The 27,490-nt window shown below is 39.6% G+C and overlaps 2 protein-coding genes across 3 annotated transcripts in view; both read left to right on the plus strand.

The window, feature by feature from the left end:
* Nucleotides 1–340: 340 nt before the first annotated feature.
* METTL16 (methyltransferase 16, RNA N6-adenosine) lies at nucleotides 341–15,647 on the plus strand. Of its 2 annotated transcripts, none has more exons than XM_062571654.1 (9): nucleotides 341–595; nucleotides 815–1,014; nucleotides 2,458–2,598; nucleotides 4,133–4,248; nucleotides 5,126–5,268; nucleotides 8,553–8,622; nucleotides 12,036–12,125; nucleotides 13,060–13,233; nucleotides 13,327–15,647. In XM_062571654.1, exons 1-9 carry the CDS (start codon nucleotides 468–470, stop codon nucleotides 13,945–13,947), a joined length of 1,683 nt encoding a protein of 560 aa, XP_062427638.1. In that variant the 5' UTR covers nucleotides 341–467; the 3' UTR covers nucleotides 13,948–15,647. The 2 variants fall into 2 exon arrangements, with proteins under 2 accessions (XP_062427638.1, XP_062427645.1); XM_062571661.1 differs by having other exon boundaries at nucleotides 511–590.
* Nucleotides 15,648–16,632: 985 nt separating this feature from the next.
* POLQ (DNA polymerase theta) overlaps nucleotides 16,633–27,490 on the plus strand; it is a 54,906-nt gene continuing 44,048 nt past the window's right edge. Inside the window, exons 1-5 of the mRNA XM_062571675.1 lie at nucleotides 16,633–16,873; nucleotides 19,417–19,599; nucleotides 20,653–20,783; nucleotides 22,179–22,335; nucleotides 26,752–26,860. Coding sequence (XP_062427659.1) covers nucleotides 16,633–16,873; nucleotides 19,417–19,599; nucleotides 20,653–20,783; nucleotides 22,179–22,335; nucleotides 26,752–26,860 — 821 coding nt within the window. The remainder of the gene's footprint in view (nucleotides 16,874–19,416; nucleotides 19,600–20,652; nucleotides 20,784–22,178; nucleotides 22,336–26,751; nucleotides 26,861–27,490) is intronic.

Here is a 27,490-nt window from a genome sequence, read left to right on the forward strand (position 1 = left end):
TTATCAAGCTCCCTCTCGGCGTGGGCTTGAACCTGACTAAAAAACGTAGCGGGCCGGGCGGCCGCCCGCGGAGGGGAACTGGTGCCCTCGCAGGGGGTGCTGCCGCCCACCGAGCAGCTCTCGCTGGGGCAGCAGCCCTGAGGGGAGCGCAGACAGCCTGCAGATGCTGTCCTGAGCCCGACTAGACAGAGCGGGCACCGTGAGGCGCCTTATGCAGCCGGCGAAGCCGCTTTCTTGCCGCCGCTTCCCTCAGCGTCCCCCCTCCCCGCCCGCCCCACATTGGTACATCCCAACCGGCCGCCGCAGTGCGCGCTGGGAGCTGTGACGGCGGCGCGGGCGGGCGTTGAGGCGGGCGGCCGCGGGGCAGGTCCCGTCCCCTCCTCTCCCTCACTTCGCCTCGCGCTCCGCGGGGGGGGGGGCGTCGCGCCCCCCGGCCCCCCTCCCGGCCCCCTCTCCCTTCCGTCGCCATGGCCCTCAGCAAGTCCATGCACGCACGAAACCGCTACAAGGACAAACCGCCCGACTTCGCCTACCTGGCCTCCAAGTACCCCGAGTTCCGGCAGCACGTGCAGGCCACCCTGTCCGGCAGGGTGAGGTAGGGCTGCGCGGCCGTTGGGGGGGGGAGGGGGGAGGGGGGCTGCTTCCGGAGCCGCCGTGAGGGAGGGGCGGCTCAACGGCTCTCGGTCTCCCGGCGTCAGAGTGTGTGTGTGTGTGTGTGTTTTGGGGGGGGACGGGACGGGACACGACTCCGCGTGTGTCGGCACGCAGGGCTTGAAGCCGTACCCTTCTGTTAATCGCTTGTTGTATCTTTCAGCCTAAACTTCAAGGACCCCGAAGCGGTGAGGGCTCTGACGTGCACCCTCCTGAAAGAAGATTTTGGACTTACAATCGACATCCCCTTGGAAAGGCTTATTCCTACGGTTCCTTTGCGACTGAATTATATCCATTGGGTGGAAGATCTTATCGGCCATCAGGAGGTCGATAAGCAAGTTCTTAGACGGGGAATTGACATAGGTACTTGGAATAAGCCTTTTAACAAAAATTTAAGTTATTTACTATCGATGAAATTAGCTAATAAAACTGGTTATACATCAAGAGAGAAATCTTAAATTTGATAAACATGAACGTGATGCTAGCAATGTACTGGTATTTCAGATGACTTTCTTGGACTGTGTTTCTTTGCACAAACATAAGAATGACTGTAGCAGGTGTGTTTTTTTTCTTGTTTTTGCTTTTGGTGGCACTGAATGTGGCTTTGTTTTGTATTCAAAATTGCACTGTTAGTAACAGATAAAAATGTGATTCCAAAAGAAGTGTCTCTTTGTCTCTCAGTTTTTGATTGCATTTCTTCTCAGTCTTCCAACTGGTGCGTTACATCATATTAACATTTTTTTCTGCTTTTGGACATCTATGTGAGAGATACTTGTAGGCTGCATAACAATATTTTCTAGCCTTGTATTTTGATGTGTTATTTTTTCTCTCTTTTCAGGTGTATTTGATAGATGACTGTTCTATCTTTTCTTTTTTTAAGCTTTTTTTTTCAATGCAGAGATATTAATGAGCTAAATTGTAAAAGAAGTTTAATTAAAAATTAGGGAAAATACTAGGAAAACTACCTTTTCATTGCAGATGATCAGGATTTCCTGTATGTCTGTAGAAAGCAAAGTACTGTTGAAGCTAGACTAGGCATCCACAGACTGATGATATCTTTCAGTAGTTGCTGTCTAGGAATATTGCAGCTTTTTCAGTTTCACTTGATAATATCTGGATCAACCAGCAGATCAGCACAAGCTTAGTTATTCGGTAGAGGTGTGAATGTGTAAGGTGTACACTGATCTGAATCATTTGGTTTTCATTAGAAATAAAACAAGGATATCGTATATGCTATAATTGTAAAAAAGTGACATTTTATGTTAGTGTGTATTTCTCTTTGTGAACAAGTTTGCATCTGTCAGGCTGTTTTCTTAAATAGCTTAATTGGCACCCCGGATTCTTTGAATGTTGTAAGTGTTAGGGGAAAAAAGTCAGATATTACAGAGATGTCAGTTTCTTTTTTATGGTTGCTCTATGCATCGAAGTAAAATTATTTGCAATAGAAGAATACAGAAAAATACATTTGTCAGTAATCATCTTTTTTAGAAAGTCAAAATATATTTGGCTTTCACTGTATAAACTGCTTCTTCTATAGGACAATGATTGATTTAACAAAGAAGTCTGTCATTTACTAGATAACTTATTTCCAGGCAGGATGGAAATATTCTTTACTGAAAGTGCATCTTTGACTGTGCTCTATTTTAAATTAAGAAAATAAGGTTCACTAAAATGCTGATTAGTGGTTTATAATCAGTTTTCTTGAAAATAGTTGTTTATGTTGTAAACATTATGTAATTAACAGACACGCTCTGTATAACACCAGAGATTTATTTTGCCTTTTTCTGTGACTTTTCTTTTCTACAGGGACAGGGGCATCTTGCATATACCCATTACTTGGGGCAACTTTGAATGGCTGGTACTTTCTTGCAACAGAAGTGGATGATATGTGCTTCAATTATGCCAAGAAGAACGTGGAACAGAATAACTTGTCTGATCTTATAAAAGGTATGATAATATAAGATATTTGAGTAGCATACAGATGTTGTGACATACCTTTGCCACATTCAGTGGCAAATCAGAACTTATATTCCTGCCAAAGACTTGCTCCACTGATTTTATTTAGCAGAGTGTTTAGTAAGGCCCAGGCATGCTTTAGCCAGAAAGGCACAGCTTGTCAGGGATGGAATATGTGGATGAAGAACCATCCATACAAGAATGTGAAAGTTCAGCTTCATCTTAGAGATTTTTTTTCTTCATATTCTTTGTTACTGATGTTTGTCTTAGAGATCATGCTGTTTCTGCTACCAAGAGGAATGAATTGCTCCTCCCAGAAAATTTGCATGATACTGCCATGTACCTGTTCAAATAGTTAGTCTTTGTTTCTGAATTAGGTTTTAACAATGCCTTTGGCAGTTGCCAAATGCCAAACTTGCTCTGTGGATGGACTTGGAAAATTTCTTGTGGGATATAAAGCAGGTTCATCCTTCAGCCCTGAAATAAAAACCTTAGTTCTGCTGGATTTTTTGGTAGTATCCTTTTAACCACAATGTTTTCCTCTCAGTCTGTCCTTCACGTCAGTCTTGAAGATCCAGAACTTGATATGAGGAACAATGGCAGTGTACTGTTGCTGTTGCCATCATAGGATTCTTACTGGTGTAAGGGTTGGCTTTACTGGAAAAACCTCTGGCAAAAGAGTCTCTGGTGAAGCTGCAGTGGCTATGGTGATAATCTGAATAAATGCCCCATTGCTGATGGGTAGTCATGGGCAAGGGCCTACCAATGATGGTACCTGTAGCCAACTGCTGTCTGGAAATGACAAGTAGTTGTGACTTTTAGGAGTGCAGCTTTAAAGTTTGGGGGTATTCTAGCAGTCATTTATGTCAGATAATATAACCTGAAAATTAGTAATTGCTTACCATACTAATAACTTTCTGTTTTAGGATGGTAATAAAATATAGTAGTAAATGTTAGGAGAGGAGGAGTGTAATGCCTTTTGATGTCATTCTAAATATATTGGTCCTGGATGGCTTATCTGTAAGCTGCAGCACTGATTAAGTCTACGAGAAGTCCTGCTTGTGTTAGTCTTTTTAGATCTTTGAACTGGGCTTCACCTGTAACCGTGTTTTCCATATGTGTGGAATGTACGTCTGCATGTGTGTGTATATATATTTATATATATGCACATATATGTATGTCTACATATACACACACAATATATATACACACATACATATATATTTGTATGTGTGTGTATATATACACACACATATATATATTGTATGTGTATGTATATGTGTGTGTGTATATATACATATATATATATATACACACACATATATAATCTGTTTGTAGGCTAAGCCTAAAGTCATTATTTGCAATGTAATTATGTTGATACTTATTATTGTTTATGTATAATAATGTTTACAAAATAGAGTTTTTGTAGAATATATTGTCATAAAACCACCTCAGTGAAACAACTATGGCACACTAGCTAAATTATAAAGCTCCTTACTGACTAAACTTTTGTGTTTTCTGTTAGTGGTTAAGGTACCACAGAAGACTCTTCTAATGGACGCACTGAAAGAAGAATCTGAGATTGTTTATGATTTTTGCATGTGCAACCCTCCCTTTTTTGCCAACCAATTGGAAGCGAAGGTAACTTAACAAACTAAATGCTGTGTGCACTTATTCCAGTGTTTAGTGAATGGGAGAGTAGCAATAGTTTAACCTCTTCCCTGGCAGAAAGTTCAATGGAAAATCCCAAATCATTATGAAATAGCATTAAAATTTGTTTCCCCCCCTGCCCCAACTATTAAAAAATTTCAACTGTTACCTTTACAGAAGTGAAGAACTTTTTTCACAAGTTCTTTCTATCTTAGAGAATTAGTTTTGAAAGTAAATAGGTACTCACTGTCTGAAATCAAGTGCTAGTTGATTATGGTGAGAGGAATGAGTTTCTGGAATCATGCTTCTGTGTAATTTTTTGTTTTCTTAGTGATTTAGGCAATACTATACAGCTCCGAACTGTTCTTGTAGTACCTAGTAAATACAGTCAGAAACTTAGCCTCTGTAATATGGGGCACTATAAAAGATTTAAGTGTTATTTGTCAGCATGTCTTAAGTGTAGTGGAACTACATATTGCATGTTAGCAGGATATTGATGTGTGGTAAGTAATTTATCTGTGTTTGAGATACAGGGAATTTGCTCGGATATTATTCATTTGTATGACTAACACTGGGAGGCTTAGTCGTGATCCTAATCTCCTCCCCCTTGCAAAGGGAAGAGTTTGTCTGCCAGAATGTCTGCCTTTCATTCAAGTACAAAGTTAGATACAACAAAATGGAGAGCAGTTAGTATCAGCTGTTACGTGTATTTTAATGTATATTTGTCTATTGTCTGTGTTTATGATGGGTGGAAGACAACTAGAGGTTTTGACATTTGCTACCTGCTGAAGGTTGAGCTAGGAAGCAATATGTAAAGAAACTCAACATTTAATGAAATGTTTGTTCTCAAACACTCTTTGTTATCCAGGGAGTAAATTCTCGAAATCCACGGCGACCTCCTCCCAGTTCTGTAAATACAGGAGGAATCACAGAAATCATGGCTGAGGGAGGAGAACTAGAATTTGTCAAAAGAATTATCCATGATAGTCTACAACTTAAAAAGAGGTTACGGTAAGTGCTCTGTTCCAGCTAAACAAACTTTTATCCACTTCTTTGGCGGTGGTCATGTGACAGTGACATTTTTAGTGAGGAATGTGGTCCAGCAATATGTATTCACTTTGTGTAGTGTTATACATTAGTAATTTAGTCTCAGTTTATAGAAAGTTAATTGTTCATCAGCATCAGGCAAATTACAACCCATTGTCAGTTACAGGTTTTTAAAAGTGAGGACCTTAAACCAGTACAAGTGACCGCTGTAGTCTGCAGCTAAACTAACACACTTTTGCTGAAGCCAGTCAATGATCCTGACTAATAGCGTTGCTAGTGCTCATGAAATTGATACAGTCTGATAGCCTATTACAGTTCCAAATGTATGTGTGCCTCCTTGCCACCTTGCGCATCCAGAAACAAGGGCTTTTTATCTGTTGACGAGGATGTGATATTTGGAAAGTGGTGTGCTGGTGCAATGGAAATCTGCAGGGAGGTAAAGTTTGTGGGCCTAACGCCTATCTAGAGATAGGGCCACTCCTGCAAAACGTTCATGTGAGGTGAAACTGAAATGGGCAGGCATTTTGACTTGCAACAAATTCCTCAGTGGAGTAAATCAATTCATTGATGGCTTCCTGAGCCTGCTGTGAGCTGCACTGACAGTGAAGTACCAGTAAAGCTGCCTACTTCTTCCGATTCAGTTTAGATCTAATGGTCTGCCTAAACTGGCAGCCCCTTTAAGTCGCAACATTACTTGATTGGAAGTAATTTACATGACCCTCCCTCCCTCTCACTTCCATTCTCTCTGTTTTGTAGTAGAGAACGAATGTCACATTCTCTGGTGATACTCAAAACCTGCCCAGACACTTCAGGTGACCCTGCTTGAGCAGGGGGGGACTAGCTGATCTCCAGAGATCCCTTCCAACCTCAACCATTCTGTGATTCTGTGATTTATTTTTTTTAAGTGCTTCTGGGATAGGATGATTTATCACAGTGCTTAGTTATCTGTTTGTTACCTAAATTTGCACCTTTTTTTGGTTGAATTTGGTAACTTACTGCTTTGTCTGCTAAATGGCAATATAGTACTGAATACCGCCTTGGGTAAGTATAAGCTGTGTTAGAAAGCATAGCCAGACCTTCTTTTGAACAAGATTAAACAGATGGCATGTCTTCATTTTTTTTCACAGATTTTTTCTTTTAACTATTCTTCTGAAAAACACACAAAAAATTTTAGCAGCTGTATTTCCAGGGTTTCATCAGTGCTCTAAGCAAAGATAATGCAGGCTTCCTTATTATACATTCAAGAGGGCTTTTTTTGTTTTATTTTTTGGGTGCCATTCTAACCAGAGCACTATATTAGGGGTACATCTTCATCTCTCCTATACCACATCTTTTCTTTAGAATGTTTGCTTTCCAGTGATAGATCTGTAAACATGAAGAATATATTCCAGTTTTGGAAAAACAAGACAAAACAAAACTGCATTTGACTATACTATAAATGCCTCCATTGTGTAGCGCTTTGAAGAAGAAAAGTGGAGGCTTGCATAGGCTACAATTCTGCAAATGTTTAAAAATCACTTTTTATATCCTTCCTTTCTCCTTTACCTTTGAAATCTTAGGACATACAGGAAGTGGATATATAGTATGGCAGAATAGTATACCAGAAGTTTTGAGATTTAGAAGTAGTTAGGAGCCACAAGAGTTAAGCTATTGCAACTTAGAGCAATCTTATTTATGCCAGCAAAGACACTAAAAAATACTTGCTGTTCCTGTCAAAGTCAGTGGGTAAAATACTGTTTTAATGCAGCTGTTGTAGACAAACTTTTAGGTTTGCACGATCTTTTTCATGTCTGAAATAAATGCAGTGATTTTTTTCAAAGTTAAGTACAAGCTGAAACAGTTCTGAGTTTAATCAGCAGTAGCATGGGGAGGAGGCAAAACGTCGATGCAGAAGTGCATCTTCATGCAACACTAATAAATCTATCACTTAATAGAGTCTGTGTTAGAAGAGTTATCTGAGGATGCAACTAAGGAAATAATTGAGGTGTTTTGTAGGCTCTCTTTGAGCATCAGGATTGGGAGATGAGAGGAAGTGACTATTTTTTAAAAACGTTCTTCCACTTACAACTGAATGTTTTTGTCCTGTGTAAGTCTTCTTTCTGATGTGTAGTGGTTTTATTCCACCAGTGTAGTTTCCGTGGGACCATACAGTATATTGTGTAAAATATAAAGATCTGGAAGGACATGTACAGTTTAGGACTTAAGTGGTTCTGTATTGTAGGACAAGGGATAGGTCTGTGGTGAGTTCTGGAAATGTAAAGCAACTTTGTTACTCATCCCACCTGGTGTGTGTAGATTCAGGAGAAATGTGCTATTTTAAGACCTTGGAAGGAATCCAGGTGGCAAAGGTATAGAGAACAGACTGATGTTACTCAGGCAAGAAATCTGTCTTGAAAAGGTGATGTGGAATTATGACGAATGTGTTGTTCCCTGTACTACTTCTCCTGGTAACACTTCTCCACAGGGAAGGAGAAGGGTATCTCTTGATCTGATAAACTGATAGCACAAAGTATAGAATATGCCCAGGTGCTAACCATGTATCATATTTAGGAAAAATAAGCACTATTTGTGTTCATGGGCAGAAGTGGTTTGGTTTATGTTTTTGAATAAGCTGACTTGGAGACTCTGTTATAGGAAGAATAGCTTAAAATACTGTGTTGGTTTCCTATTTTGAGGTTTGACAGCTCTACCAAAGAGCTGAACCAATGAATAGTAGAACAGAAGACTGAAACTTTGGGCAAGGAAATGTTGTTAATATGTGATTCCTTCTCTTCTCTTCCCCTGATTGCTCACCTAGGAGTTGCAGGTTCTGTGTTTTGAAATTTTGGGAAAGATGCGTGTTTTAGTTTTGACAGAGATTTTGGAGTTTAACAAAAGTATTGCTGCATGAAGCTCTGTATATTGCATTATGCAGGAAATAAATGATTGTTGCTTAATATCCAATGATCTTAATTTTTTAGTTTGCTGCACACTGTGAGAATTGATACTATTTAACACGTATATATGATCAATTTAAGGTGCTTGTCTTCAATGAAGATGCACAATAAGTCTTGAGGAAACTGTCCGTAACATAGGAACTCTAATTTTCATTCTTTAGTACATTATATTTAGAGATAACCCTTTCTGCATCCGGATTTTAAATCTCTTATTGCACTTGCAGATTTCTGATTCAGGTAGTTCTTTCTGTTAGTTGCCATTTTCAGATGATCTGTATTTGTAAAACGCTTTGTTTAATATATTGTCTGCAGATGGTACAGCTGCATGCTGGGGAAGAAATGCAGTTTAGCACCATTGAAAGAGGAACTTCGAATCCAGGGGGTAAGTTTGCATACACTCCATGTGTATCCTGTATGTGTTCAATGCAGTATATACTTTATTCCAGAGTGTATGTGCTATTTGAATTATTATTTACAAGAATAAACTATGATCCCTTATTAGGGAAGCAGTCAAAGTAGTTAATTGTTGAAGATTCAAAACTGATGTAATGCTATAGCATCTTCAGATTGTTGTGTCTATATGTTTAGAATCATGTCAAAAGTACATGTCTTTTTAGAATATACAGGGACTTCTGTTCTGAAATAGCCTAACGGATCCTTTGTAAAATTTTTTTTTATCTTTCTTTCCTCTTAGCTAACGTGAAATCTAACAATTTGCTTGGGTTAAAAAAAAAAGTGAATTAGAAGAGTAATAGTAAATCTCTTCAAAATAGATTTTAAACTAACAGTCGAATCTGGTAATATTTGCAAAAAAAAAAAAATATTGACGAGGTTGAGCTTCGGTTAGACAATAGGTCTCCTGTATATTGTAGAGCTTGCTTTTACTAGTGCCTCTGACTTTTTCCTATCTCTTTGAGCCAATACTATATCCTCTTCATTCTTTGTTTCCTGTCTTACTCTGACACTTGTCTTTTACAACCTATCCTTTTCTCACTGAATTGCCTTTTGAATGTTGGGATACATTTGTCAACCAATACACATAGTATCAAACTATATATTAACATTTTATGTATGTTATTGTTCATGCTCAATTCTGACATACAATAAACTCTAGAACCTTGTGGCACTAAGCTCTTCTGATGCAAGAAGGGTATGCAAAGGACTTATTTTGGCTCTCCCAAGGATACTTAGGTCTTCTATAATTTGCTTACAGAGAAAAAGTTTATGAGATATCTCATTGTAAGTGGTTGAGAGTGGAAGGAAAGAGAATGCATGGTGAATTAATTCCCTAAAATCTGAACGGCTACCCAGAGAAAAATCTCAAAACTTCATGACAAAAGCAGATGCTGAGCTAGACACAGAATTTGAAGTACCTGACTTTCTTTGCTATCCTCTCACTGTTACACCCCAGTATTAATAAAGTAAGATAAATCCTTTTGAATGTTGCAGAGAAAAACTGAGCTTTTCTATTTTGTTCTTCTTGAAATTAGCAGTTTCATTTTGTTCAAATTCAGAACCTCTTGAAACAGAGCTGAGATAGTGTTCATTGTAGTCAAGTGCCTGCTATGCTTTGATTCAGGTTGGTAAGCAGTGTAAGTGTTCTAAAATTCACTCATAGTTCAAATAGTCTTGACATTTTCTGTATTTATTGGGAAGGTAGAACTAGGAACCCAAAGGTGGGAAAGATAGAAACATCTTTTTACTCACCTTTTCTTATTTATGTTTTGAAGGCATTTCTTAAAAGTACCAGATTTTTGTCTGAATTTTCTGTGCAAACCTGTGGCTTAAGCCCTGGAGCTGATGATACTTTGGAATCAACTAGGATGCTTTATAGCACTTTATCAATATTTTATATAAATGCCTCAATGGATACATGTATGAAAAGACTAAATAATGCTAACTTTGGATCTGAATTTTACATTTAAGGACAGTATAAGTTCAGACTTCAATTTTGGCAAAGATGCAGAAATGTTTGAAGGCACATTACTGCAATATGCTTCTGTCAGTCATTTTTGTTTAGAGACGTGTAGTTGAAATGTATGAGGCAACTAAAACCAGGTTGCACATTTTTTCAGTTTAGAGAGAAAGTTAAGGATTGGTGAGCTATGGAGAGAAAGTGTTTGAGATTTTTTGGGGATAACAGAGTGAAAGGAGAGAGTGGAGGGGATGTGGAGTCAAGTCAGATTGTTGAGTGGCATCAGAAACGATGGACAATGAAGGGCAGTAAACCCTGTCAACTTCACCTTTTTTTGCTTCTGCAAATGTGCCTGAACTGGGTGTAGGTGTTTCAGGGAAAAAATTACTTAGCATTATCATCCTCAGGTGGTATTACAGAGCTGCTTTAGAGATGGTGGATGGACTAAGGAAATGCAGAGGGCTAGCACTGTGAAGCCCAGCTTGGTGAGCTTGGTCTGGAAAGCATGACTTGTGCAGTAGGAGAAAGGTGGCAAGAGGAAGCTTCTTATATGCTTCTATGGAAATACAGGTTGAAGGAACAGCAAAGGAATGTGAGCTCAGCTGGAAATGGTGTTGCATGGAGCAAGGGAAGAAATGTATGGAGAGAAGAGTTTTGGAGTGGAAGTGTAACTTTTTTTAGTTACTTCTGTGGGTGGCTACATGCCTCACAATTAAAAGTACAGTCCTTAAGCTCTGGTCTATTATAGTACACAAAGTGGTAGTAAGAATTTAATCTTGTAGAGGCTAGTGAGGAGAAGATGGGCTGAATCTGGTTTCCAGCTGTTTTAGGAAAGTTACTCTGTTTCATGAAGATAAGCAATTTTTAGTTACCTGCATTTGACAGATTAGAAAGTGAAATCTTTCATGCCTGTTTGGTAGTGCTATGTAACCTCAGAAGTGTATTGATGACTACTGTTTAAATGAATACTAACACCTATTACCAACTAAGTATCATCTTTTGCACAAGAAAAATAGAACGCTCCCTTAAAATATCTCATCCCTTTCCCTAAGGAAAATTTTTTGAGAACTGGGGAATGCGAAGAGTACTCCAGATTTTCTCTGGAATTAGAATTAGCTGCTTGTCTTGGGCTTATCTGAATATTCTCCAGCAGCCTTCACTGTTAAGTCTAACTGAAAAGATAAGATTAAAGATAAGAATGACTGACTAGAGTAATTTGACTGAGCTAGGATTGTGATATGATATTTGGTAAGACTTAAAGGCCTTAAGGAGGATTTATTTGTGCTATCGCCATTGTAGGAGTGACTCAAAACACTTCTTTGCTTTTAAGATTGCTTTTTTTTTGCATCTGTTTGCTAATTAAAGTTATTAGTGGTATATAGAGGTCTGCCTAGGGGACTCAGCAGTGTTGCAAGTGTGAAAGCAGCCCAAACATCTGGTGACAGGTGAGTGGTTTTGTTTCCAGGCCCCTATCACTTTGTTCCGTGTTTTTATGTTGCAGCAATGGGCTCAGCATTCAAATTTGGAATGGGAGTAGGCTCTGAACAAGGAGGAAAGGATGTGCCTTTTACAAATCAGAAGACAGATGTGTGCTGTAGGTAGTGTTGGGTCACTGCCGAAAAAAGGCAGTGTTGAGTATTGCTGAACTTGGAGCTCTCGAGGGGCACAGGCATGGTAGGGTAGAGATGAGAAATCCTGGGCTCTTGTACCAGGCTTGCACTGATCAGGTTCATCTGGCACTAACACCTATGAGCTGTTAGAATCTCTTACTATCAGGAGGAAATAGCTCTATGCTATTTTTTTTTTAATTTGAAAGTATATGTAGAACAGTAAGTTATTTATTAGTATGAAACAAAATTTTGTATTGCTTCTTTACATAGGTTCCTAAAGTTACCCATACTGAATTCTGTCAAGGGCGTACCATGAGATGGGCACTGGCATGGAGTTTCTATGATGATGTACAAGTGCCTGTAAGTAGCTTCATTTTGGTTTGCTTGCAATTGTCTATACCTCATATTTGAGAAAGTGTCTAATGGGCTATAATAAAACTGCTATGAAACAAACTGTTCTCCTTCAGTGTGGAATTTTTGATGGGCAGGGCTGCATGGACAATGGGATTTCTTAATTGGCTTCCAATCCATTAGCAGTTGTTATTTGTGATTTGTGTATGATTTATGACTAGGAATGAAAAATGAAATCTACAGGGACTTCTTGCGGGCTTTAGGAAGTTTTCTAACATACTTCAAGTAGCATATGTTTTATATACTTCTAAATCTCTAAGTTTTGGACTAGATTTAAAGTTTAAGCTACCCTCTTGAGAATTTTGTTTTAATTTATCATATAAATTCTCTTACTAAATAAATATGAACATGTCTAGCTCTTCTATACTTGCTTGCACAGTTATAAGTGGAACTTGTTCATCTTAACTTAGGTGAACCGGTTGCTTTTTTAGATCCAGGTGTACATATGTTGTAAGAAAGGTATATGCAATAGCCATGCAGTAGAAGATGCAAGTTAAACTTCATTGATTAGGGTCAAAATTTCTCTCTAGTTCTGAAGGCAGCCACACTTCAGTAGCTCTCTGTAATTCAAGAATTTGAAGGAACTGATAGACCTTTATGCCTAGCATGTGAAGATTAAAATCCCATTCTGCCCATCAGGCTAGCACAAAATGCATGCTCATGTGATGTTCCCTAAAATAACTCTTTAAGGAGAAGTAAAACATAGCCCATATCAGAGAGAATATTTATTGGGTTACTTTATACTTTTAATCTGTTAATATAAACAGAATACTTAATATGTATTCTGAGTACAAAAGCACATGCAATAGTAGTAATATTGCAAAGTAATATTGCATAGCTTTGTAACCTTTTGGTGATGCTCTGTTTTTGTTGCTTGTTCTAGTCGCCTCCCTCTAAAAGAAGAAAACTAGAAAAACCCCGAAAACCAATTACATTCATGGTCTTGGCTTCTACAGTCAAAGAGTTATCAGTCAAAGCTACAGCTGTGGGCTGGGATGCTGTAGGTGCCATTGCTGTGGTTAGAGCCTGGGTAGAGAAGATTCTTGATGATCTAAAGGTACAGTGTTAAGTGTTATGTGTTACAGCAGCCTCTTACTTTAAAGTGTAATGATGAATGGATAGTATGAAGTTCTGCTGTTTTCTGCAATAGGTTCAACATAAGCGTGTTCCTTGTGGGAAAGATGAAGTTAGCCTGTTTCTGACTGCAATCGAAAACTCCTGGGTTCATCTGAGGCGAAAGAAACGAGAGAGAGTAAGGCAATTACGAGAACTTCCTCGAGCTTCTGAAGATGTTCTGCAAGCAATGGAAGAGGAGAAAAACAGCCAGAAAAGTATGAGCAGCAATCTAGACTGTGAAAAATCCAAGACTGAGGACTCTGAAATGGGGTTAATGGCACCTGATGAGGATGTCCACTTGACTGCAGGTGACAAGCCAATGGAAGAATCTGCTGCCAAAGAAGAACACAATGAGCATGTGGAGGAGGAGGAGGATGTAGAAGCAAATCAGGCAGAAATGTCACATAGTAAAGGTTCCAGTAATGTGAAGGAGGAATCTGACCCTTCAGAGGAAGCTAGCAATCTAACAATTGAAAAAGGACAAAGTCCCAAAGAAACTAGTAGATGCTTTCTCTTTAAGTGTTTAATGAATGTGAAGAAAGAAAAAAATGATGCATTAGTAGAAATGCACTGGGTTGAAGGGCAGAACAGAGACTTGATGAACCAGCTGTGCACATACTTACGGAACCAGATTCTTCGACTGGTTGCTAGTTAGCCCTTTTTCCTACCGTAGTAAAATAGACCAGACCCCAAATTTTTTAAGCTATTTTTAACTGACTAAAACTTTCAGCTAGCACAAGCTGTTTTCCATTTTTTTTCCTTTAAAAACTATAGTAAAATAGAGATTAAAGTCCTCTTTTGTATTTTAAATAGCTTTTTTTAAAACTGCATGGAGTACATTGAACATGAACTGATGGGAAAGTAATAGATGCTGCGTTCCAGTTAAATGCATTTATTCTGTGACTATTTTAAATAGCAACTGCTCATTCTGGTCTTCCTGGTGCAATAGAGTATTGTTCCTAAGTAGACTAATCATTTCCTGCATTAGTACTGAAGAAAATGTTTCAGGAAACATTTCTATCTTGTGAATTGTCTTCTGCATCTAGCAGTCCTCAGTTTAGGAATTAAGTATGCCTCCCTTTGCTTTTTAACCTTTGCATTTAACCTTTGATGTACAAAGTGAAAGATGGATACCTCCTCTAAGTGTCGATTAATTAAAATAATCACTTTAGAAATAACTTTTTTTGTACTTTTCTGGTGCTTTGGCTTTGAAGCACAGATGCGCCTACTGTTATTGAGCATCTGTTTTCATAATATAGTTTTAAGAAAGAAATACATTCTTTGAGCTGTTTGGGTTTAGAGCTGTTTTTAGAAATTAATTATGTTGTCTGTTCCATTAGGCTCTTCCTTAAACCTTTCCATTAGGCCTTTCCTTAAACCTGTGCAAATATACTGCTATAGTTTCAGACAATTACTCTTAAAGGATTTTGCTTCCATTTAATCTTAAGATTGCTTTAATGGCAGGGATGAGAGTACGTCCTCATCTTTCTGTAGACCAGAAATTGCTTGTGCAGGACGAATATGGGTAGAGATGCTTTAGGTTATTATGAAGAAAGATGACTGGAAAGAAGGCTGTTGCTTTCACGTATGACTCTGATCTTCTCTGTCACCAGTTACATTCTCAGAGTTTCCTGGGCCAATGATCTCTTTCCTGTGAGAAGAGAGGTCGAGGGACATAAATCTTTGGGGTTTTTCAGAGGGAATTTGTCTGTGTGTGTTTGAGACTATGAGCACTGGTACTACATCAAATAGAGCTGGCTCCCAAGCTGTGATCCATTTCTTTTGAGATCTACAGAACATGAAGGGAAAATACTTCTTGCTCATGTCTTTTTGGTTTCTTTCAGTGGATTGTTTGTCTGTGTGTAGACTTCTGCACTGGCTTTTCTTGAGGAACTGTGTTGCCTATGTTGTTTGCATGATCCTGTTGTGGGATGTAGGTGTGCGATACCCAAAATAAAAGATACACTCCTGATGGACAGAAGCAAATACTACATTTGTTTGTGCTCCTGGAACCACTTTGAATTACTCAGCCAGACTTACCAGTGCTTCTGGAAATATTAGTATGTTCTTTTTTTTCTCATATTGTAATGAAAAATAAATCAGAAAAGCTTTATTTTTTTCCTGTATTGTAGACCTGCATTGTGTATCATGCTTTTTAGCAGTTCTCTTGAAGATGATGGACAAAGGCTTGTATGTGGCTAGAACTAATGAGTTGTGCTTTGCTTAAAACCACAGAATTTGCACAGGGCTGTTTCCGTTATTCGTAGAATACTGTGGAGAAGTGAAACTTAATGTTAGCGAGGACATAGTCCTACGCTTTTAGAATCTGAAGAGATTTTTTTTTTTTAACTTACTGAGCTATTAAAAATGCAGAAAGCAAGGCTGTCTGATGTTTGTGCCCTTCTCTACTTCTTATCTTTTCAGTCTGTCTTTCTGGAAGGATGATGAAGAGCTGTACAAAAGCAAGCCTGTGTGGCTGTGACATGCTTTTTTGGCTGAAGCAAACTATTATCTTGCAGTGTTCATTACCTCTTTCACTTCTACAGCATGAGTAGCTGGCATTCCTGAGTGTTACTTAACCAATGCCAGAGCTTATTTATGATATTTTTAAGAAAAAAAAAATAGTCTATGATTAGGGTGATTTTTATCTTGTTTTAGAAGGTAAATTGCTGTGTTGGCATTTTATTTTAAATAAATGCTTTGCCAAAAATGGATGGGAAGCTTAGAAGGCCAGTCTTGTATAGGTGGAGAACAGTAATAAAGCCTCTGGAGTTAGTGTAAACCAACAATGTGAAAACAACGTAATTAGAGGAAACTTGGTGTCTTGAAATTGAAAATGCCCATGTGGGAAGACCCCAAGCGTTCATTTTGACCGAACGCCTCAGGAATGCCAGGAGGAGCACATAATCCTTCCTTTTGCTGCAGTGAAATGTTAAGGGGGAGGGGGAGACTGCTATAGGAGGAGGCAGCGTGGAACGTGTAACGGGGACCGAACTGACTTTGGGGGAGAAATCTGACGGAGCTAGGGTTTGTGCGGTGGGCGGCAGTTTTGGATAGAGAAGGCTGCAGCTGCCTCTGGCGCCTGGAAGCACCCTCTCCCTCTCTTTTCTCCCGGGGCAGCCGGGCCGCCTCCGCTGCCGCCGGCGTCCCCGCACGCGCTGTCGCGTCCCCGCCGCTCGGGCGGCCGGCGGGAGCGCGCGCGGGCCCGCGCGCGACCTCCCGTGCCCGCGCGGCCCCGCTCGCGCCAGCCGCCAGGGGGCGGGGCGCCGCCGCGCGGCATCTGCGGTTCGCGGCCGCTCTGGCTACGGCGGCGCCTGCTCCGGGCGGTGCTGGGATTTGAATGGCTCGGCGGGAAGATGGCGGCGGCGGCGGTTCTAACGGCGCTGCTGCTGCCGCCGCCGCCGCCGCCTCGGCCCTTCGCGGAGGGCGGCGGGACGGTCCGGCCGTTCCCGTCGCGGCGGGGAGCGCTGCCCCGCCCGGCCCCGCGGCTCCGTGCCGGGCTGTGCTGAGTCCCCCGCCCGGCCTAGACCTCTCCGTGTGGGGCAGCGCGAGCCCCGGCACCGGCTTGCCAGGTACCGGCGGCCGGGAAGCGGGGATGGGGCGCGGGGAAGGGCTGGCCCCGGCCCGGGGGTGGGGGTGAGGGTGAGGGGGCGAGCGGGGCCCCGAGCGCCGGAGCCTCTCCCTGCCGAAGCTGCAGGGTCTTTGCCCCGGGGGCTGCTCTGCCGTGGCCGCCCTCGGGCGAGGGGAAGCGCCGGCCTCTTGCTGTTAGTGTCTGCCCTGAGGGGTGTAAATAACGCCTTGAGGGAGGCGGAGGTACGTGTTTGTGCTAAAGCGGGTGGTAGCGCGCAAACACGTGTAGAGGATCTTCCTGTGCTACTTTAATGTTTAGCTGAGGAAGGAAAGAAAATGTTGCCCTATATATGTCTCTTGAAGTCGGGCTCGTGCCTTTGGTAAGTTCTTTAACAGCGGGCTTTATCCTTGACTTAGCCTCTAGGTGCTGCCACAACACAGAAATCAGTATAGTCCCTTTTCTTTGGTATATGAGGTGAAGTTCACCTATGTTGTTAAATTGATTTAAGAGGCCAGTGGGCTGGTGAGGTGTGTCACACCTAGCGGCATTGCTTTAGGTGGTCCCGGTTAGTACCCTAATACCTGCAAATGCAGTGAAGTGTGGTAGTTTTCTATACGCCATCTTGCTTATATAACATATCTTATATCTTCATTCCTTTTTGTGGCTCTTAAGGAAAATATTTACATGTCTCAGCCTCTTCCACAGTCATGTAGCACCTTCTCCCTGATGTGAATATGTTCTGCAAGATATGGTTTTGTCAGCTCCTGCAGATGAGGCTGAGCGGGGCAAGGTAAATATTTGCTTAAGACACTTAGAAGAGGATGCGTTAAATGCCCCAGTTGACTCAGGATGTTGGAAGGATTTTCTTTAAGTAGATCTAATGCCCAGTGCTTTTAACCAAAGATACATATCTTCCTAATTTTAACTCTTTCTTAGTAGGTAAAAAAGATTCAAGTGCAGTGATATACTTTAGTACATAGATTTTAATGATCCCCTAATGCACAAGCTTTCAAATTTGTGTCTGGTGCTACATCTACAGGTATTCCGCAAACAGCGGAATCGTGTAGTCCTTTACTTACGCTGTCTTATACATGTCTACATGTAGTTTATTGCTTTCCATGTTAGGAAAGAATTTGGAGATCCTATTGTGCCATCTGTTTTGTAATATGAATGATAATGCTGCCATTTTAGTCACACTTTAGGACAGACAAATCTGGCATCCCCCAAATGTCCTTTGGGAAGTCTGTTCTGCATTATGGGACACTGCTGTTTATTCTAGATGGGGTTTAACTTTTTGTTTAGTGTCTCGATAGCACCTTGATTATACAAGAGCTTTTCAAAGCTAAGTCTGTATTAGATTTTTAACATGTGCAAGGAGAGAATGATTGTGCACCAATGCCAGGTGTGTTGGAATTACCATAAGCAAGGAAGTGTGATTTTTATTATTGTTGAAGGTAAGGATACTGGCTGCTTACATATGCTTATATTACTGATTTAGTCTGACTTCATGCTGCAACAATGGTTGGAAACTTCTTTTAGAATTTTTTGAATATGCCAGCAGAAAAATGGGTAAAGTAGAGTAAGTTCATACAATTACGTGTTTTTCAAATGTGTTGGCAAGGTCCTTCACAAAATACTCTTACAGGAGCTAAGTGGTTATGGATGAGAGGGGAGGCATTACTGTGGATCAGAAACCTGTTTTATGTCTCAAATGACAAAAGGGGAAAATAAAGTTTCACTTTTTTATGATTTGGAAAAAGAGAGAACCAGAGAAAGACAATATCTGTAGTTGGCATAAAATTGTTTAGGGTTATAAAGAAAAGATATAAGCATCAAGGAACATAATTAACCTGGGGAACTGGCAACATGATGAAGATACTAATCAGTGTTCATAAAAAGAAATAACATGTTTTGCAAAGTAGCTTGAGCTGCCTGTTTATCTTACATTTGTTTTCTTAATTCATGGTAAAGCAAGGAAAACATCAAGTAGTTTTCTAATCTGTGAAGGTTACTGAAAGCTTTGTAGTGATAATCTAAAAAGGAAACAGTAGTCTGTAAGGATGAAATGGAAAATACTTTGTATACTGTTATATTTATCAGTGCTGAAACTCACTTTGAGGCTGTATTTGGTAATGGCTACTCTGTCTCAAAGGCAAATACCAGAGCCAGAAACAGTGAAGAAATGATCTGAATGTGGCAAATCTTACAGGAGAAGAAATTGAAAAGATGCTGCCAAGAGATAAGAGAATTGATACAACATATGCAGGGAGTACTGAAAAATATAGAGATAATATAGATAGAATATATATTTTATCTATATATATTTATTATATATAGATAAATAGATAATATATATCTACATATATTTATTTATATATATATATAAAATATATATATAATATATAGATAAAATATATAGATCAGGGCTTTCTTGTCATCTTTTCTTTTAATGCAAGGACTTGTGGAGGAGTTTGAAATTTAGGTTATGACCTAAGTGACCTCACATTCAAGAGAGTGTATCTAATAATGCTGATTTTTTTCCCCCCTTGAAAGGGCAATATCAGAAGGTAAATATTCCTGAAGACCAAGCAGACAAGTTGCTCCTTGCAAACTGGGGTCTTCCCAAAGCAGTTCTGGAGAAATATCACAGTCTGGGAGTGGTACAGATGTTCGAATGGCAAGCAGAGTGTCTAATGCTTGGACAAGTTCTGGAAGGGAAGAACCTAGTTTACTCAGGTATGCAAACATCTGACAGAACCAGTACTTCTAACTTTCCCAGCACCATTCAAGAGACATATTGCTGCAGAATGGTGCTGATCTGCTAGATACAAAAGTCAACATATTCTTTATTTTGGAGAGACCACGTTAAGTGCAAATTTCTCTTTTCTGTCCTGTCAGTGTATTGTAGACCTGGCTTGATGGTCTCCTTTTCAGATATGAGAAACTTCTTTCCACTTTCTCTGTTAGTATTCCTTTTGAGACTGATAATTATCAGTCAGTTATATGTCAAGCAGAAACTGAATGACACCAGCAATGTTAAATAATATATATACTTTTGAAAATTTTATTTATCTGATGTTTTCAACCCCTTCATCATTGCTCTTCACCTTGTTTATGGGGGTGGGGAATGTAGGAAAGTTGGACTAGAAATCTGTGTACTCTGCCTGTGAAGAAGGTGGTCTCAGAGTGGCACTGGGATGATGGAGAGCTCTGAGGAGTGAGTTTCTTGGGCTTGGATCTGCACTTTATTTACTTAGTTCATGAAAACATGGGACCTTAATGCCAGCTGATGGCTATTCCTTGCTGTGGCCTTAGGATGTTGTATCTGCTCCACAGTTCTCAGTGAATGACAGATAGCAAACAGCAATTGTCAGAAAGCAGTAGAGACTAAAATATTCAGCAGCTGGGTCAGTAGTGTGGTAGCTACACTTTCCTATCTAACCAGAAAACTATAGCATGCTTTTTTTTTTTATTTTTTTTCTCCTTGCTTGCAGAGCTGCTGTTTCTTCTGCAACGTATGTGAAAACACAGGTCTTGGTAGCAGATTGGAAGAGTGTTTCAGAGAAATACTCTACAGTTGCCTCCATGGCCCTTTGTGGAGTTAATTGCAAATGTAGTTGTGGCTGTGGGAGGTGGCATTACTTGAAGACCCCTGGCCCAAGCTCTCCAGTAACTGTTTTCTTATACTAGTTTTATGATGCTTGTCCTTTAGATTTTTTTCTTTAACTTTTTCTTTTTTTTTTTTTTTTTTTTTTTTTAATAAAAATAATTACAAAAATTTTCTTCCAGCTCCTACCAGTGCTGGCAAGACTCTTGTTGCTGAATTGCTCATTTTGAAGCGAGTCTTGGAGACTCGTAAGAAAGCTCTTCTGATCCTCCCCTTTGTCTCTGTGGCCAAAGAGAAGAAACGCTATCTGCAGGTAAGTAGCATTCAGGAGGGAGAATATATGGATTATAGTTTTTGAGTTGCGTTTTTTAAACAGTTAGTCTTTGTATGGATATAAGGAAAAAATAATTTTGCAGGAGGTGAATTGTTTCTGAAAGGATTTGTAGATAATTTAAAATGTGATTGCATTGTAAGTTAAAAAAAATTGAGAGCTTTAACCAAAAAGAGAAACTCAGAAAAATTTTAAGTTGATTAAAACATTTTATTTTGACTTTTAAAGGATTATTTGCATTTATTTGTATGTTTTATATTATAAGAACTTAGAAGTAATTTTCAAATAAGAGTTTGTGTCTGAAAACCTACAAAGGGGAGATTTCATCATTATCAGAAATAATCTTTATTTTAGCTTTCCTTGGGCTGTTCCAGCAGAATTTTGTGCTTTTTGCTTTCACTTGGATTTTGCTAAAAATATGTTTTGGCAGTATGTGGTTGTCTTGATTTCCTCACCTCAGCTTTTTAAAAACAAAATTGCAATGGAAACAGCCTTTTTAAAACAAAACTCTTTTCCTTGGAAGACTTTCGTATCAAATAATTGCTTTCATTAGGTAATGTGATAAAGTAGTAACAATTACTAAAAGCAAATGTAAAAATAGCAAGTATTTTGTTGTAGTTTCTGACATTTGAGAAATACTGGATGTTAATAAACTGAGATGGTATCTTAACCTCACAGATTGCTAGGAAATGCTACAAGTTGAATGCAAAAGCTATTTTGTCATGATTGATAATGGGAAAAGATACACTTTTGCTTTAATCTCACAGGGCAGGGGCATTTGTGATGCTGTGTTTTACTACTCCTGGCCTAGTGTTTGGCTTTAGCTGCACATGCTTGAAGTCGTATGGGATCCTGGCCATCTTGTTCAAATATTTATACTTCTTTTTAATGCAGTGTATAATTTGCCAAAACTTTGGCACTATAGTAGTCACTGTTTCTTGTCTTTTTATTGGGAAGCTTAGCATCATGGTATTTGGGATCCACCATTTGAATTTTGCCTCAGATTTTCCAAGAGCAAGGCTTCTTTGTACATAACCCACTGGTATCGTAAAATGTTGCACTGCATGCTCTCTGAGCTTCTTAATAGTAAACTTAAGCTGCTATATAGCCCAGTAGTGCTCCCCATTTATTGCTTAGTTATACGCACTTTATCTTGCAATTATGGACTGTATGGCTTCTGGCTGTAGACATAAAAAAAAAAAAAATACAGTGGAATAGGGAACAATTAATAATAACTGGCTGAGCTATGATTTTAATATGATTAGCTGGCATTACAAGTACCATGAGTTGTGGTTATAGGATGCAGGCTTTGAAGTGATTTCAGAAAATTTCAGGGTTCTGACTCTTGGCACGACATTCTGTCTCCTTGGAAAACAGGCCCTGTTTCAGGAGGTGGGTGTGCAAGTTGAAGGCTACATGGGAAGCATTTCTCCTGCTGGACGTTTCTCTGCCCTGGATGTTGCTGTCTGCACCATTGAGAAAGCCAATAGTCTAATCAATAGACTCATAGAAGAAAACCAAATGGACTTACTGGGTAAAATGCTAGGGCTTGACCACTGGAGGGATGAGGATTATTAAATAATATGAGTGTTTGTGAGAATCATGGGAAACGAGATATTTGTTCAGGTCTGTATGCGACTGACATGTCATATAGGAAAGCTGAGCAACTTTTCTTCCTTGCAATCACCACAGCTTTGGATTTAGGAACCCAGTCAGGACTTCTATACATAGCTCAGTAACTGGGGAGTGAGTAAGTCAAAGTTGCAGCTTTAGTTTGTCTGATATGGATGACAGTCCATGGATAGTGATAAGTTGCAATGAGCAATGATTCCCATAGCTGGACAATGTCTTATAAATTAATGAAATTGAGTTAGAGATCTGGGATGTCTAAGTCCAAGGACGTGTCTTTTTTCTGGGTTGGGACGGAGGACTCTGTATGGCGTCTGTTCTTAACCTTCACTTAGCTCAAGGAAGAGAAGGAGCAGCATTTGGTCTGGGTCCAGATAAGTGGAATGAACTGTTAGTGTTCTTCTTGGTAGATGTGGTGACTGGTAGGGCTGTGACGTTTGTTTCTCTCTTACAATTTGCTCAAAAGCCTTCTGTCCTTGTAGTATATGCTTTTGGGTCACCATGCCCCTGATGGCCACTAGATAATGATGGTATTCATTTAGTGTTTGAGAAGAGATATCAAACCAGGAGAAGAACCTGTTTCTATTGTGCACTTTAAGGTAGACTTGTTTTCCTAGTACAATCAAAAGTTTGTTCTCTTTGCTTTCTCAATAAAGCTATATCCTACTTTATTCTGTGTAGCAGTCCCTCCCATCTGACCTGTAGCATATGCAATTTCAAGTTTATAGAAGTCAAAAAAACCTAGATGAATATCAAACTGTTCTGAGACTTCCAACATTAAAACTGCTGTTTGGTATGCACCTGTTGTCACAATTTTCTGTAGCGTTATATACCGGTTGCTTTTAAAGACAGAAGGGAATAAGCGAAAGAAAATGTTGCAGGTTTTCTCAGAATGTAAGATCATGGGATAACCCATTCACCTGTGGATCTCAGGTGGTTTGCTTACCATGAATGCTGAAGACTTTCAGCAGGTTGGAGGAGAAGTAGATGACCGTGGTTGTGCAGCATTTCAAGTTCATGTGAGCTGAAATGATGCAGTCCAGCTCTATTGTTGACTGTTGTTTTCATCCCTTCCCTCACAAGAGAAATGGTGGTGATGCAGTGAATTGTTTCAGGATACAGCTCAAAGCTTGGTACTATTTGTAGGTTCACTGGTTTGTTTTAAACAGGATTTGTATGAGGTTAGGTCACCACAGTGTACAAGCTGTAGTGCCAGCATAAGAGAAAGAAACAAGTTACTCTTGTTTAGGTCGGCTTGCATACCTTGGAATCATACCCAATGTATTAAAATATGTTGTCTAATATTAACATCTTTCAGAAGGTGGAACTATGCCAGATCCTTTTGGTTGGTACATCCACCCCTATGTTCTGCTGGGCTCTGTAAGAGGAAGATGCCTGAGATGAGTCGTATAAGTGTAAACAGTTAAGTGAATACAAGATTTGAGTTGGAATGTGTCCCCAGCACTGATATCTCTTTAAAGCATGACATTTTCTTTCACCATTTGAAATGTTCTCTGCTGCAACTTTTTCCCTTGCTCCCCAATATGACTATGTAATTGAAATAAGAGTAAATTAATTATCTTTTTTTGCTTATTTCAAATTAAAAAAAAATATTCTAAGCAAAAAAGATGACAAGTTTCCTCTTTGGCGATATATTTTTTTTTTTTAAAGCTGCAAAATACAGGAATGGACTGGAAGTGCCTTTTAACTATCAGATAAGCAAGCTTGTCTGATACTGCAAGACTGTATCTTGTCTCCTAATTAATTCTAAATTTAGACCACTTTATAATGAGGATGTTTTATGTTTTGAGATGAATTATTGGGAGATGACTGCAAGTCTGGCTGAATTCCATCTCAAGCCTGAGCTGTTCCTTTTATTGGTGTCAACCTCCTGCTGTTAACTCAGATCGCCTTTGGAAACTGTTGAGAGTAATTCAGATCATATGCCTGGCAGAGCTCTCTTGCTGTATGAAGCAGTTCAAAGCGATTTGATTTTGCTAATTATCGTGTAACGTGTATTGGTTTTGAACATCCAGGTAGATAGGAAAGGTATTCCTCCTGTTCTTTTATTCAACCTTGTTTCTTGACACTAATGCTGAAGATGTTTTTAGGAAGGCATATTAGGGAAGAATCTACTTTCGCAACATGTCAGCTGGGAATGGATTTGTAATGTGCAGTCAGTCGTGAAATTTAAACCTCTTCTTTTTCTTAATTTAAACTTGAAGTAAAGAAATTGCTGGCTTCATTGTATTTTAAAAAAAGAAAGTCCTCTCTGCCTGCTATTAAGAGCTGTTTAGATTTAAATAGAATGCGGATTTAAAGCAGCCTAGTTATTCTCAAATAAACATATGCAAAAGCTGTCAGTACTTTTTATTAGGTTTTCAGCAGCCTTCTGGGGTCATGCCTAATTTGCAGGCAGAGGGAGGAGATCAAAGCTAGGCTCATTTTCAGTAGCGATGCGGTACCATGAAATTACAACCCTACTCACAGTCCTGAGCTTGTTGCTGAGTCAAAAAGACAACTGTATGCTGGGACCTGTAGTCCTCCTTGGCTGCACTTCCATCTTAAGGTGAGGATATGTTTGTGAACAGTACTGGCTGCCTGCTTTCTCCAGCTATGCTATCCCAGCATGTCTTCTGAGAAGACTGCTTGAAGAGAGGAAAGCACTGTGCGTGTGTGACAGTCAGCTCTTGTGAGCTTGGAGTCTGCTCAGGGTGATGCAGTCAGGGGAATACGGACAGATGTTGTGTGGGTTTGAGTATTTATTATAGCTGAGTAGCAATACAAAGTTTAGAAACGTTGCCCGTCCAAAAAATAGTGACATTCCCTGGGTTTTGGCCTGTAGATACCACTAGTGTCCTAAACTTTATTTTAGGAAGTAAAATGCAGTATTTTTGGCTGCAAAGACTGAAAGATACGTTCTATGCATTTCTCTTTGGTAGACATCCCATTACCCTGCCCTGTCTCAGTTGCTGGAAGTGTTCAGTCAGATTGTTCAATGGGGAAGCAGGGAGAAACTTTTTCTGACAGCTGAATAATTCGCTGTCTACTAACGCATTACTGATCTTTATAAGGAAGCACAGAATAGCGGAAAATATAGGAAGGTGGAGGAGCGGAAGGGGTGGGAGTTTGTACAAGAGACTGATGAGGCAGTGCTGTGCTCTCTTCTAATTTGCGTGCCTTGAAATTAAAAGAAGAAGATGGACAGAGAGAGAAAGAATGTATATAGGAAGGAGAGGAAAAAAAAACAGAATGAAAAGTTGCATTGAGATAGATAATATAAGGTCAGGTTTACCCTTAAGCTCCTGCTATTTTTGAAGTACCGGAAAGATCTTTTTATATAGCTATACCAAAGGAAAAAAAATCTACAGAAGCAACACTAATGAAGCCTACTGTCCTCTATTCTCTGCCTTTTTTTTTTTTTTTAATTTTTTTTTTTAATTTTCCCTCAGCCATGGAAGACCATGTCCCTTTGAAACTGCCAGATGGCCAGAGAAAGTACATGTTTCTGCTAGGTGTGCTGGGTTGTTACTGCCAGAGGGAACATGTAATGGCTGAGTTGCAGTGGCTGTTTTCGCCCCCCGGGGGGTTGACACCTCCTCTGGAATGTGATACCCCGCTGCTGATATTCACAAAACTTTTTAGAAACTATTCTCTTCAGTATTTCTACTCATCTTGCAGGTTTCATGGAGGCAGCTGATAGATTTAAGGATTGTTTGAAGGAGACAGGGTAACAACAGATAGAGTGGTCTCTTTAGTTTTTTTTTTTTTTTTTTTTTTTACAAGAAGCCAAAGTTAAATAGTAAAGCTTATCCTGGTTTGGTAAGTGGGGGTAGAGGCGGAGAAGTATTCGCAGAGCACTCTATGCCAGTGTAATTGCATCTGCTCTAGGCTTTATTTTTCTGTCCTCACGGAACTGGCAAGGAGTCGTGTTTTACCAAGATAGCGATCTCAACAGAAGTTTTGACTGGGTTGTAAGAGTACTGTAATGTTCATTCCCAGATACTCTGAGGCCTGTTGGGGGGGAGGGTGTTACTTGCCAACAGGTTGTGGTAAAGATGCAGTGATACTCTTTTGGGACGTGGCCAAATTCTAATAACTCATCTTATTTATTTATTTATTTTAAAACCAGTGGTGGGCTGGGGGGTGAGATGTCATGATGTTGATTATGATTCGTCTCTTAAAAGAATCTGTGACAGAATGAAGCCATAACAGGTTTTGGTAAGCACCATTGGATTTATGCATTTAGAATTCAATTTATCATGTGGAATGTGAAAAGACATTGACAAATATAACCTGTGTGCTGCTTTTTTTTAATCAGGAATAGTGGTTGTGGATGAGTTGCATATGCTGGGAGACTCTCATCGAGGATATCTGTTGGAACTCCTTCTGACCAAAGTTCGATATCTTACAGAGAAGGTTGCAAAGCGGTGGGTAGACCAGGATATTTGTCTTCTAACAGTTCTGAGTTATGGATGGCTTAAATATTTTGTTACCTGGGTGACTGGAAATTTGGGTTAGCTTCAGGGTTTTTATGAGAGCGATGACCTAGAATATTTTGGTTATTAAGGTCTCAGCATACCACCTCTCTGGAGGCTGCCATTGTAGTCAAAACTTCTTTTCATTGTGTTTTTAATTTGTGTTCTGCCATGGGATTCAATTCTCTCAGGAGCAGAAATAAGGATGAAACTTTCGTTTACTTTTTTTAACCTATTTAATTTTTTTAAAACTTGGGTTAATTAGTATTGCTGAGGGTGATATGTGTTCTTAGTTGTGCCATGTGATAGCCATGTGGTTGCATGGCTTCTCACCTTTAGCACAGCTGATTTTATCCTGGGAAGCTGATTAAATGTTTCAGAACTAGATTGTAATGTTGGACCAAGTTGCAAATTGGGAAGCTACTCTAATTTCAGTGATGTTAGTTAAGTTTCCTAAACAGCATTCCCTATAGAGAGTGTTCTTATTCCCTGCTCTCCCTTTTGTTCAGTCTGTGGGTTTACTAATCAGAGAGCACATAGTAATGGTTTGGTTTCTCTTACCAGCTGGTAAAATTGAATGTT

The sequence above is a fragment of the Rhea pennata genome, chromosome 1 (genome assembly GCF_028389875.1).
Source record: "Rhea pennata isolate bPtePen1 chromosome 1, bPtePen1.pri, whole genome shotgun sequence".
Classification (NCBI taxonomy): domain Eukaryota; kingdom Metazoa; phylum Chordata; class Aves; order Rheiformes; family Rheidae; genus Rhea; species Rhea pennata.